Here is a 13,048-nt window from a genome sequence, read left to right on the forward strand (position 1 = left end):
AAAGAACAGTTTGTAGAATCTATAGGTCGGAGGTGCAGGCTTCCCAGGCATGAAAGTGCTTGGACAACTGGCCCCCAACTATGGGTGGACATGAGTCAGGGCTGTTGCTTAGGCATCCTGCTCTATTTGGTGAAGGTGCGGTTCTGGGGTCCTTGTTTAAAGGTATGTTCCAGTAGGGTATTTGTTGCCTATTGTCCTTGTCCCTGGGCTTGTAAGAGGTTTTGAAGGGGCAAAGGGAACCCAAAGGCCTCCTGTATTGTCCTCCTGTGGGGGGAGGGAAGGGCCTTCTTTTTGTCCTTAGGTTCAATTAACACATATTTGAGGGCTTTTTCTCCAAATAGTTTTGACCCTGTATATAGCATTGAAGCCAGATTAGATCTGGACCAGTCTACCTGCCAGTGTTTTAGCCACAAGGTCCTGTGCACCACCACTCTTGCAGAGGTGGAGCGTGCAGAAAAACATATGGAATCACTGGTTGCGTCAGCTATAAAAGCTTGTGCTTTCTGGATTTTCAATTGTGTTTGCTTTAGTCTAGTTGGGTTAATAGGTTGGTTCTGTAGGAGTTCATCCATCCATAGAAGCTCTAGCTATGATAGAGGCTGTGGCAGATGACCAAATAGTAAGGGAAGAAGATTCATGTGCCCTCCTGAGGGCTGCCTCAAATCCTTTTGTTGGAAGCTTCTCTAAAGGAGTTGTCCCCATCCTTAGGGAGCATCATGCCCTTTAGGAATTCCACAGCTTCCAGTGGTACAGAATAAAATTTGGTTGCTGTTGGGCTAGCTTTTTGTTTGAAGCCAGGGCTGATTGTTCTTGTTTCACTGTGTCTCCAAATAGCTCCAGGAAGGGAACATTATTGTCCCTGACTTTCTGTTTTGGGAAAGCCAGTGTGATTTTTGGAAGAAACTGTTCCTCTTGGGCTGGAAGGAGTTGTAAGCCCAGGGTAGGAACAGCCTTATTTAACAGATGGGTAAACTCCTCTGAAGAAAATAGCCTCTGGGAGGTAGCCTATGAATCATCATTTTGGTCATCAGACCATTCCCCATCCTCTTTGGAGTCGTATTCTGCATCAGGATCTCCTAATTGAGAGCAAGAGGCGGGATGTGGATGGCCAGATGGTTAGGTTTGGGGTCTAGACCCCCTGAATCAGCCCCTTTGGGGGTCCCCTGGTACATTTGAATGGGAATCAGGAGAATCATAATCAGATCATTCAGAAGAATGCTTATGCCTGTTTGCCCTAAGTGTCTTAGAATGTCTCTTTTTTCGCTTAGATCTTTTGGAGGCTGGGCTAGTGGAAGAGGATGATGAGGAAGACTCCCTCCTTCAGTGCTTATGCTTCCCCACTTTTGAGGACCATTTCTGCTTTAGTGACTGGGACTGCATATTTTGAAACCATGTCTGCCAGGCAAGTGGGGCCTCAGTATTTAGGTCTCACTTGGACAAGGGATTTACATCAGGTGCTATGGGGCCCAATGGATTGCTCCTAAGAGAGACTGGGGGCATTGGCTGAATTAAATCTACGGGAGAGTTCCCAGTTGGGTTGCCAGATGGCCCAGGTCTCACCGGTTCCAATGGTTCTGTAGGAATTATGTCCTCGGCCGGTGTGGCAGCCACCTGTCTCACTACTGCCCATGTAATGCGGGAGCTGCCCCCAGTGCCTGTTGCCTTGTTGCTACCTCCGTTGTTTGGGGCAGTGGCACAAGCTGCTCTGACCTTGATTGCCCCCTGACTGCTGCTTTCCTCCCACTCCTAGTATTGGCAGCTGCTGCCACGGGAACTCCATCGGCTGGCCTAGCTTCTGCCAATCTTGGCCGCTAGGCACCGCCGGCCACGTGGGCTGTTCCTGGCCCATGCCTGCTCCTCCCCATTGTGCAAATCCAGGCAGCAAAATGGTGAACGCCAAGGCAGCAGCCAAGAAAGGCGGGCCTGGGGGTGGAGGGCAAGTAGGCCCCGCTGTGTCCTCTGCTGGACTCAGCCGCACCGGGAAGGCAAAGAAAAGCCCACGGAGGCAGTGGCTAAATTGCCTGAAGGACCCTCTTCTGGACCATTCTGATCATGGCGGGGGCAGTGACAACAAGGACCTGGTGGTGCCTGGCACACTCGAGGGCTGTTTTGGCAGCGGGTTGAAGTGGTTCCTTCCTTTTGGCAACAAAATGTTCTTAACTGGCAGTCCCTGTCCCTGCATCCTGGAGACAAGGGTTGAGGGAGAGTCCAGGGATAGAAAGAAGGAGTGAATAGTGATATAAAAAGGGGGTTAAATAAAAATAGCGAGGAGAGAGAAACAGGAAAGAGATTAAAAATAAAAGGAACTGAGGACAAAGCTAAGAATTAATAGACTGAGGGAGAGAGGTAAAGGCCTTGGAAAGGAAAAGAGAGAAGGCTATCTCGGGAGCAGGACATGAGACTACAGAAACTCGGTTAGGCTTTCCTTCCCAGGCTTTCAGTTCATTAGCTTAATCCCACATCTGGAGCATGTTGGAAGGATTACCCACAGGAGATGTCCTCCTCAGGCAGCAGAGAATACATATTTTCTGTGAATTGGGCACAAAGGAGACACTTGTAACTCGCACCAACCAAAGGGTGACATAAGAAGTTCAAGGTCTGGACTATAAAGATAAGATGAAAGAACTTGCCGGGAAACTTTCTGTCATCACTTGGCAGAAATCAGCGAATGCTAACATTAAGACCAAGCAGAAAGCAACATTATAATGTTAATACAGTTCACACAATCAAGAACTGTATTTGGTAGGACCCAACTTTCATATCCAGCTATTTACCAAGGTAGGAGGGAAAGCTGTCCTACTCTGTTCCTGACTCGCACACAGTCACTCCCCCCACCTATTCAGTTGTTTGCTCACACACGATCAAAAACTGGAAACACGCTCAGCTCCCAAACCTGGGCAGGACACTTTTCCTACCCAGTTTTCAACTGTGTGAACTGCCTTAGTGCCTGAAATCCAGACTAATGCAGTGCTGGTGCTGGTGAAGCGTGGATTTTTGTCAATTTCTCCTTCACTCTGAAGCCCACTGTGCCCCCTAAAAATATGTCCCAGAAGGCTGTACAGTGAGCTTCAGAAGGAAGGGGATGTTGACAAAAATCCGCTCCCCTCGTAGCACCAGTCTGAATTCTGTATAATGTACTTGTCGAAGTCATGCACATGACCAAAAAATGTCAGCACGGGGGAGGTCTGGCAGGGAGGCAGACTCCTGCCTGCCTCCCTGCACGCAATCAACCCTCCCCAGTTCACTCTGCCACTCACTGCAGCACATGAGCGGTGCTGCGACAAGTGGCAAAGCAGGGAGCTGGAGGATGATTTCCTCTGGCATCCCTCATTGCACCATGCCAGGAGCGCAGTGCCTCAGCCGGGCACTCTTGCTGCCTGGCTGTGTGTGTGTGTGGGTGGGTGGGGGGACTGCCTGCAGCCCATGCACACACATGACCCTGGACCTAAAGTTAAGAGCACGTTTGCACCGTTATAGCAAGGTTACAGCCTGGGGCAAATTCCTGGGCTTGGGGCCAAGGCCGGGATTGGGATCAATCCCAGCACACGGTCAGCCAAGTCCAGGCTGAGCTGCCCAAGCCTAGGCTTGGCTGCCCATGTGAACAGCCTCATTAAATTGGATTAATAGTTTTAAATTATTATAAGCTTTGGAGCTAATCAAACAACCTTCGATGGTACTTAAAAGGAACACAACACTATAGCTTTCACACTGTGAAAAAGGGGCAGGAAAGTGATCTGCTGCCAAGGTTGTGTTTGCGGTCACCTAAGATGGTAGTTTGCCACCCTCCTCTCTCAATACCGCGTCGGTCTTCACCAATCCCAGAGAAACTGCCAAAGGAAAATGTGCTCCGTGTTGGTGACACATCCAAATGGTCTTCGTGGAGTAAGAAGGGCACACCCATCCTTCGCTGCCGTTTCTTCCCTGTGTGGTGGAAAGGAATAGAACCCTTGCGCTCACGATCCTCTTTGCGACTCTTAAACTGCAGGAGGGACATGGAAAGAAATGCAGGCAGAAGTCAAGAGGAAATCACATCAAGAATACAAAGAGAAACAAAACTAAATAAAAATCCACCCAGGGGCTCAAATACAAACACTTTTGCCTCTGATTTTGGAACCCAGAGTGGAAATGTATCTGGCAGCAACAATGCTCCTTTCAGTCAAACTGGCACATGAAAGGAATTAATCCCCACCAGCACTTAAAAAATAAATAAATTACATCTTGATTCTGGAACCTGAACCGAGTAAATTATGCAAGCCTGCCCCCCCCCTTATTAAGACTGATTGTTTCAGATTCAAGTGGAAGACTCAAATTACTGATAAATTGGCTCATTATGGTTTCTCTCAGGATGAGATTATCAAAATGGGATATAATCGAGCCAAGAGTGAGATCAAACAACGTATCATGGATATGGAACTACAGGAAGAGGTTGCTTCCTTGCCTAAGAATGTCTTCTTGGGGGATCAAATGCTTAACATTAAACCAGCTAGCTATTTGAGTCTAATTACCTTTCCTAAATTTAGATGTGCTTTGACACTCGCCCGCCTAAATGCGCTGCCATCTGCTGTCATGGAGGGAAGATTTAAAGGCATCCCTCTCTCTGCTTGACTTTGCTTCTGCGGGTCTGGTCAAGTAGAGACAAGTGCCCACGCTATCTTATATTGCAACTTTTATTGGGAGGCCCACCTAAGATTAGTGTCCCCTTTGCTGCAACGTTTTCCTGGGCACGTGGATGACTTCTATCTGAAGTATTTACTGTCCAGTCTTGATGATGAACTAATTAACAAAATGGCTAGGTACTGTTATATCATTTGTAACATCTGTTTAGGTTTTCAGTAATGTTTTGCATTCCTGACTCTTGTGCTATGATTGTAATGGAGGGTGCTCTGTTCCTTTTGGTTACCAGTAAGATCTGTCTGGAGTTTCCCATAACCGTCTTAGGTTTAATCTGTTAATATTGCATTGCAATTTGTGTGATTTACTTCGTTGAGTTTCTGCAAGTATGTATGTTTATGTATGTATGTTTTATTATGCATTGGTCTATGACAACAATAAAGTATCTGTTTTGTTCTGTTCTGTTCTGCAAACCTACACAAACTTTCTTCTCACAAATTTTGGATTTTCAGCTTGTGGAAGTTTCCTTTGCAAGGGCAAATGGCACGGGTGTGTGTGGGGTGAGGGGGGGGGAGAAGAGAAATGAACTGCATGCAGTTCAATTCAATTCAATTCCTTTATTATGATCACAGACCAGCACAGTTAACTGCTTGCACAAATACCCCCCCTCCCAATCTGTAAAATAAATGAGTTTTGAACTGGGGGATGGACTGAAAAAGGCAGGAACGCTATGGTCTTCCTTGTAACTCCTGGAAACCCCTAGCATACCCCTTCAGTTGTTTAAGATCTTATTCAGGAATCCCTTCCTTTGAACCTTGTGTTAGGAAGCAAGACCCTAAGCTTCACACCATGATGGAAGCCAGAGAGATTCCCAAAGTCTCTGAGTGAAACACTGAACTGTGGCTGTTCAGCATGCATCCTGACTTGTGTCTCCCAGGAAACAGCTGGTAGGTTTACAGTGTATGTGGTATACTTTCCCCTTTCTCACCCCTGCTGCCTCACATTTTGCTTCTGATGGTCCCTCAAGAGCATCAGCGAAACAATGGGCCACAGTTTTCCTAGGCAGCAACTGAAGAAGAAAGATAAGGTGATAGGCTGTCTCCATGTCTTGTGCTGGTAGTATCTAATCACTTTTGACAAACAGTTTCATCTGAGGAGCCCAAGTGGTCACCGCTGTTGTGGTCTGCTCTGCTCCATTTCTACTCACCTTCTTAAAAATGTTCATTCCTAAATCAGAGGAGAGGTCTGGAACTGCTGGTCTACGCAGGTTTGTTAGGGACACTTTGGCAAAAGCTTCGGTACTTAAAGACTTTTCTTCTTCATTGCACTTCATTGTGAGATCCTACATCCCCCAGTAAGACAACAAACATACAGTGAGGCTAGATAAGCAGCTATAATATCTACTTGGTTGTTATTGTGTGTTTCCCCTCTTCCCTGAGCAGCGAGAAGTTCTAGAGGTATTACTACTATTTTTTAACTTCCTTTACATTAAAAAGTACTGGAGACTTAAGGTGTCTAGTTTTTAACAGAGTAACTGCTAGATTTTGAGGCCGTTCACACAACCAAATGGAGGGAAGGGAGCTTGGGGGGAAGGCAAGATGCTCCTACCTTCCCCCAGACAATTGGTGCCTCTTTGGAGTGTATCCACACAACCGGCATGGTGGTGGATGCCCAAAGTAGGATTGGGAGGAGGAAGTCCTCCTGCATCCCACAATGCACTGTATGGGCAGTGGAGCGGCAAACCTCACCAAGGCACCAGGGCTGCTCTCCCTGGCCACGCTGCACTTGGGAATCTATGGCCGCCACTCCCAGTGGCCAATTTCAGAGTCCCGGTGCTTCAGGCAACCAGAAAGCGGGGTAGGCTGGCCTCTTTTTCTGTACTACCTCACTTTTTGCCTGGATAGTGGATCTGGGCTACCCGGGTCTGCAACAGCTACATTGGGAAGCCTCCCAGTCTCCCAGATGACAGAGGCTGCTTGGGCAAAATCTCTCCTAGCTTGTGTCATGCTCATAGGCTCTTTATGTTTCCTCAAAATGGGAGAACAGTTATTATTGTTCCTTGGTCCCCACTAGCTGTATGTGCTTCTGGACATGAGTCCTAGTGAGGCTAATCCACTTTAGTCTGCATAACTCCTCTTCTTCCTTTACTAAATCTTATGGCTTTTACTATAATACTGCAGACTTTGGGGCTGTGCCACTATGCCCAGGTTCCTTCCACCACTTTTTGCTTTACCAGCCAGTCTGAGGAAGAGTTCTGAAGAATTCAAAAGCTTGCTGTTCACAACGTTATGTTATTTTGGATGGTCCTGATAAAGGCATTATTTGAGTGTGGCTTTTGGTTCCTTGCTGCCCTCTCCCACTACTTGCAGGATGTCACTTTCCTAAACTTCAATGGGAATTACCTTCCAAAAGTTGGAAATCAGTTATTTGCTATCCAAGAATATCTCCTGTCATCCAAACATCCTGGATTATAAACAATCCAAAAGTCTAACAATATAGCAACATGCTAATAATAATAATAATAATCACAATCACAACAACATTGACAATAAAATTCTGGCATCCCAGGTCCTTGGGAAGGACTCGATGTCTGGATAAAACAAACCAGTCAATAACACCTGTCTGACTGTGCAAAATAGTAATCACCAAATACAAAGATCTACAAATTGAAATTGAAAGGCTGTGGCAGAAAAAGACCAAAATAATCCCAGTGGTCATTGGCGCCCTGGGTGCAGTTCCAAAAGACCTTGAAGAGCACCTCAACACCATAGGGGCCACAGAAATCACCATCAGCCAATTACAAAAAGCAGATTTACTGGGAAAAGCCTATATTCTGCGACGATATCTATAACCATTGACAATAAAATTCTGGCATCCCAGGTCCTTGGGAAGGACTCGATGTCTGGATAAAACAAACCAGTCAATAACACCTGTCTGACTGTGTAAAATAATAATAATATAACAATTGACAATAAAACTCTGGCATCCCAGGTCCTTGGGAAGGACTCGATGTCTGGATAAAACAAACCAGTCAAGAACACCTGTCTGACTGTGTAAACAAGAAATAATAATAATAGCAGCAGCCTGCATGTAGCACAGTCTAACATGGGAGATGGCAATTCACCACATCCTGCTCCAGGCAGGTGGTGAATCCACCCACATAGTTGCGGGCGTCTGGTGAAGCATCAGCAGTATTGGGCATAAGAAGGGAAATACTCTAAGTAGCCTGCCCATGCTCCAGAAGCACTAGTTAGACTGGAAACACACCAAGCGACATGTTTCCAGGTGGACTACTTGGAATATTCGCCCTCCTGAACAAATGCCCAACACTGCCAGCACCTCACAGTCACCAGAAGCCCCCAGCAGTGCAGATGGATCCACTGCCAGCCTACAGTAGCACAGATGGATCACCACCACCCACGTTAGACTACACAACATGTGGGCCAATATTTATTTACCAGTTTTCAACAAAAAGTTGTCAAAATGGTTTACATAGCAAAATAAATGAGAAGATGGTTCCCTGTCTGAAAGTGGCTCAGACTCCAAACCGAAACACAGGGGGAGACCATCAATAGCGATGGAAAGGGATGCTATGCTGGATTAAACAGGGACAGTTGCACTCCCTCTGCTAAATATAAGCCACCCACAACTTTACAAGGTTTCGCTTTACCCAATTAGCAGGGGCTAAAAATGTGGGATGCAGGGAAAAGAAACCTGTGAGCAATCATTGGGTTCCCATCCTCTAAGTTCAAAGTGCGTTCCCATTTCCCAGAATGCCAAAGACCTAAAACAAAGAACACACAGTCCCCAATTTTTGTGGGACCTGATGTTCTCCTTACCTGGGTTTTGTGAGTGTTCACCAATGAGGGAGCAGCAGCCACCATGGAACTGCTGCGTGGCCTTGGCAACTGTGGGACTTCTGGTTCTGGGGGCTTCTCCGGCTTCTCCTCTAACATATGGCGCAGTCGCTGGAGGTAATACATCAGGGACCACTGAGTGCCTTCCTCAGACCAATGTGGCTGAAGGAGGCAACGTAATACTGCCACGTCAAAGTAGGTGGCATACCGAGACTTTTGGCATGGTGGAATCACCAAAGATACCCTGTCATAAATGATGAACAAAGGACTGTTAAGGACTAAGGAGGATCCATTCCGCAATGTGAATAAATTTTTATTTATTCATTTATTTAGTCATTCATTCAATTTCTATACTGCCCTTCCAAAAATGTCTCAAGGTGGTTTACACAGAGAAATAATAAATAAATAAGATGGATCCCTGTCCCCAAAGGGCTCAAAATCTTAGAAAAAATAGCAGAGAGTGTTAAAAGCAGGGATTGTTTAAAATTAAAAGCAAGCACATATATGAAGTATTATGTTTCTATCACTGTCGTGGAGAGGAATAAATAATCTCTCTCATTTAACATAGAGACTGAGGCAGCACTGACTTATGATAATATTTTATTTTTATTTTTACATTTTATATCCCACTCTTCCTCCAAGGAGCCCAGAGCGGTTTACTACATACTTAGGTTTCTCCTCACAACAACCCTGTGAAGTTGGTTAGGCTGAGAGAGAAGTGACTGGCTCAGAGTCACCCAGCTAGTTTTCATGACTGAATGGGGATTTGAACTCGGGTCTCCCTGGTCCTAGTCCAGCACTCTAGCCACTACACCACGCTGGCTGGTGGGGAGGAAGGTGTACAGAGTAGAGATACAGAGATATTCCACCCCTGGACTACCTGAAGACCAACTTGGACCGGGGTGTCAAACTGCGGCCATCCATCTGTTCTTGGTCTACAACTCCCATCATCCCTGGCTACTGTCCACTGTGACGGGGGATGATGGGAGTTGAAGGCTAACAACAACTGGAGGGCTGCAGTTTGACACTCCTGACTTAGACAGTCTTTCTTTTGTTTTTAAGATTAAGCCTACACACTGTAGGCTTTCCTTAAAATCTATGTTGGCTTTCTTTTAAACAACGGGCTTCTGCTCTGCTATACTCTCTAGACTCAATAGCTCTGCTGCAGTCTATAGCAAAGCAAGAGGCGGCTGTGTGCACTCACTCAGAGGTGAGTAGGGAGGAAGAAGCTAAGCTCACTTCTAAAGGTAAAAAAGGAAGAGAATGCTCAACTCCTCACCCTTCTCACCCTCCCAGAAGCCAGCCGCCACCACCACCCCCCATCCCATTACTTTTAATAAAAGTAAAGTAAAGGTCTTTTAGGCAACAAAAAGAGGGAACTTCTTTCCGGTCACTGCCGGGTAAGGGGAATATAAATATGATAAATAAATAAAATAAATACTGCTTTTTAACAAAACAAAAAAATTCTTGAAGCAGGCATTTTTGACTGCAATCCCTATGGACATTTTAAAGGTAAAGTGTGTGGTCGGGTTGGTGTCGACTCCTGGTGACCACAGAGCCCTCTGATTATCTTTGGTAGAATACAGGAGGGGTTTACCATTGCCTCCTCCCGCGCAGTATGAGATGATGCCTTTCAGCATCTTCCTATATCACTGCTGTATGTACATTTATTTAGGAATAAATCCCATAATGTTTGAACAGCATGCATGTAATTAGGTCAGAGGTTCCCAGCCTGTGGTACTCCAGATGTTGCTGAACTACAACTCCTATCATCCCCAACGGTGGCTGGGCATGATGGGAATTATAGTTCAGCAACATCTGGAGTACCACAGGCTGGGAACCCCTGAATTAAGTTATTAATATACTATTAACTGGCTTGCTTTTATGCCAATAATTGTTTACTTATAAAATGTAAGCTGTCACCTCTTCCTCTCAGAAGTTAATTTAAAGACATTTCCTAAAGATAAAGGTTTCTTTTTGCAGAACTTCAGACAAATGTTTTATCCTTTATGAAAGCAAGTTAAATACTCCACCAGAAACAAGAGACATGCATTTGCTGTTTGCTTCTAAGCACTCTCTTCTAAGAAAGGCCTATTTGATATTTGACTAATCATCCACATCTTTACTGGGTGATTCATTAACAAAGGAATCACATCAACCCACTGATTAATGAGTTTAGCTTTGCTTGTGTGAAAGCCAGGCTATTCCAAAGCCTTGTAGACTGAGGACTGCAGCCTGTGTCTTTCCCAGTTTACTGGAGTCAGTTTCAGTTGGGTTTGCATTGCATACTAATGCTGAAAGGGTGCTGGAGGGTACACAAGATGAGACCAGTTGCAAGTAGGGCAAGAGAAGGAGCTGCAACCTCTGTAGACAGGGACTATTATTGTCATGGGAGGGGAAGAAGAGACCACTGCCCTTTCATTGTCCTTCCAAAGACATGTTAAGAGCTTGTTTCATTCTGCCTTCAGTGTCTACTGATCTCTTCTTATTTTTTAGTTGTTTAGCTTTGTTTTAACATTATTTTTATGTTCTTTTGTTTTCTGCCTTTGTACACCCATCTGAGAAATAAAGCAGTATATATACACCTTCTAAAAAAGTATGTAAGATGCAGTGCTGAAAAGCCTGAAATCTGAGACTGTTCAGCTCCTGATAAAACAAACAAATATTATCATGGGCCACCTTCAGACATCACGGCAAATCAGAAGCAGACGTTTGGGTTTGTGGTTGTCCAAATGTGGGAATTCACGGTTCCATGATAAAAGCACAAAAGTGTCCCCAGGTTAATGACCCAAAACCTTAATTGTCATCCCTGATTTCTCTTTGGGTTCAGCAGCAAAAACTCTGGTTAGAAAGTGGCTCTGTGTTATCTGAAGGCTGCTGCTACTTGGAACCAGAGTTGAAGGTAGGAGGCTCCTCCCTCCCTCTCTCCCCGATTGGCCGTCATGGTTGTCCTTGATTAGAAAGAGGAAACCCGTACAGCTAGCACCCCCACCCTCTCTCCCAGACTCCAGATTGGATCATTGGGGAGCATAGCGGGCGGAATGGGGGCAAACTGTGGGTCTGTTGGATCTGCGGCTTCCCATTATGTGTGATGGTGGCCTTAGCTGACTTCTGAGTAGTTACTACTCAGCTTCCAACCTCTCCTTTTGTGAGGAAAAGTGATCCTGCTGAAACTCGCAGTGTACTTGGAGGCTGCTGCCTAGGTCCCTGCCAAAGTTTTGGATGGCATTCAAACTCTAGCTATGAACTTTGTTGACCCCTTATTTTGGATTCTGACCCAAGAACTACATGGGGGGAAACAATATGTGTATAATATATTCAGTGGCAGAATGCCAAAATTAAGAATCCAGCATATCTGTCAGGAAGCCAGACTGTTTTGCTGAATGAGACTCTCTTTTAAAATCCACTGATGTTCAGATGTCTGCTTCATTTTAGTTTCAACGCTATGCTCATCAGGTCAGCTTTTTTGCTTCCCAAAGAGTGTGGGGTCCAGGATGTAGCAATTTAGTTGAATCCTGCTTCCAAGGACAAAAGAATTCTACAGAAGCTGGGCTGGTAACTAGAGCAAACAACATTTATTTCTTCCCTGACCGTTGCTATGCAACTAAAGCTCCCCCCACCCGCCCCGCTCCAACCATTCAGTTTGGAGTGATCAATGAGTTCAGCAAATGAGGAGAAATTAATGACGCAGGCTCCAAAGCCTGCCTGCAGCTTCATTGCCATAGCGACCGCCTGTCTCAGTTTCAGAAACTGATTGCCTCATTTTTGCTGTCTAAAAACCAGTTCCTTCCTCCTCTGGGTGCTTCGAACTTTACAAACTAAATAACTGAGAAAAGGAACAACTCAATAACTCTGGTTCAGTTAAAAAGGCAAATTTTGAATTTGTTTACATTGGATAAGGATTCAAGTATTGTTTATTTGTCCCCCGATGATATTCGTGGGACCCACAGATTGAAGATAGGGAAGATGTTTTACTTTGTTTTTTAATCTGTAGATATACTGGGGCAAAGAGAAAAGCAGGTTTCATAACTGTAACTGTAGTTCTTCTAGTGTGGTTCCTGTGATATCCAAACCCATGGGTTTTGCACTGGTGCAGAACCTCATTTTGGAACCTTCTAAAGCAGGCATCCCCAAACTGCGGCCCTCCAGATGTTGTTGAACTACAACTTGTGTCTAGGGATGCTACAAATTGTGTCTAGGGATGCTGGGAGTTGTAGTTCAGCAACATCTGGAGAGCTGCAGTTTGGGGATGCCTGTTCTAAAGTGTTACCTTTAAGAGCTTTTGGCGGGGAGCCTCAACCCCAGTAATTAGTGAGGAGCATGTGCCATCCTTACTTCAGACTGTGCAACTGCCACAGAGAAATATGAAGCAAAAGCTGCAGCAGGGAGATAGAGTGGGTTGCTGGGGCGGAGCCACCATTGGGCAAAAGGGTTCAAAGAACCCAGGCTGCCAATGGGAAAAGGCCGCCGAGCCCCACTCCGTGGCTCGGGCTCCATAGGAGCCCAGAGCAAACTCCCCCCTCTCACGCCCGGGTGAACTCTTCAAATTATTTCAGGCAGTTCCGACTGCCCGATAGAAT

The 13,048-nt window shown here is 45.6% G+C and overlaps 1 protein-coding gene across 11 annotated transcripts in view; it reads right to left on the reverse strand.

Moving 5' to 3' along the window:
- Nucleotides 1-13,048, reverse strand: part of LOC128339464 (protein unc-80 homolog) — a 254,333-nt gene that overhangs the window by 190,971 nt on the left and 50,314 nt on the right. For all 11 annotated transcript variants that reach the window (XM_053283443.1, XM_053283442.1, XM_053283439.1 and 8 more), the window contains exons 8-10: nucleotides 8,451-8,712; nucleotides 5,819-5,953; nucleotides 3,763-3,979 (exon numbers count right to left, since the gene is read on the reverse strand). In XM_053283443.1, coding sequence (XP_053139418.1) covers nucleotides 3,763-3,979; nucleotides 5,819-5,953; nucleotides 8,451-8,712 — 614 coding nt within the window. The remainder of the gene's footprint in view (nucleotides 1-3,762; nucleotides 3,980-5,818; nucleotides 5,954-8,450; nucleotides 8,713-13,048) is intronic.

The sequence above is a fragment of the Hemicordylus capensis genome, chromosome 1 (genome assembly GCF_027244095.1).
Source record: "Hemicordylus capensis ecotype Gifberg chromosome 1, rHemCap1.1.pri, whole genome shotgun sequence".
Classification (NCBI taxonomy): domain Eukaryota; kingdom Metazoa; phylum Chordata; class Lepidosauria; order Squamata; family Cordylidae; genus Hemicordylus; species Hemicordylus capensis.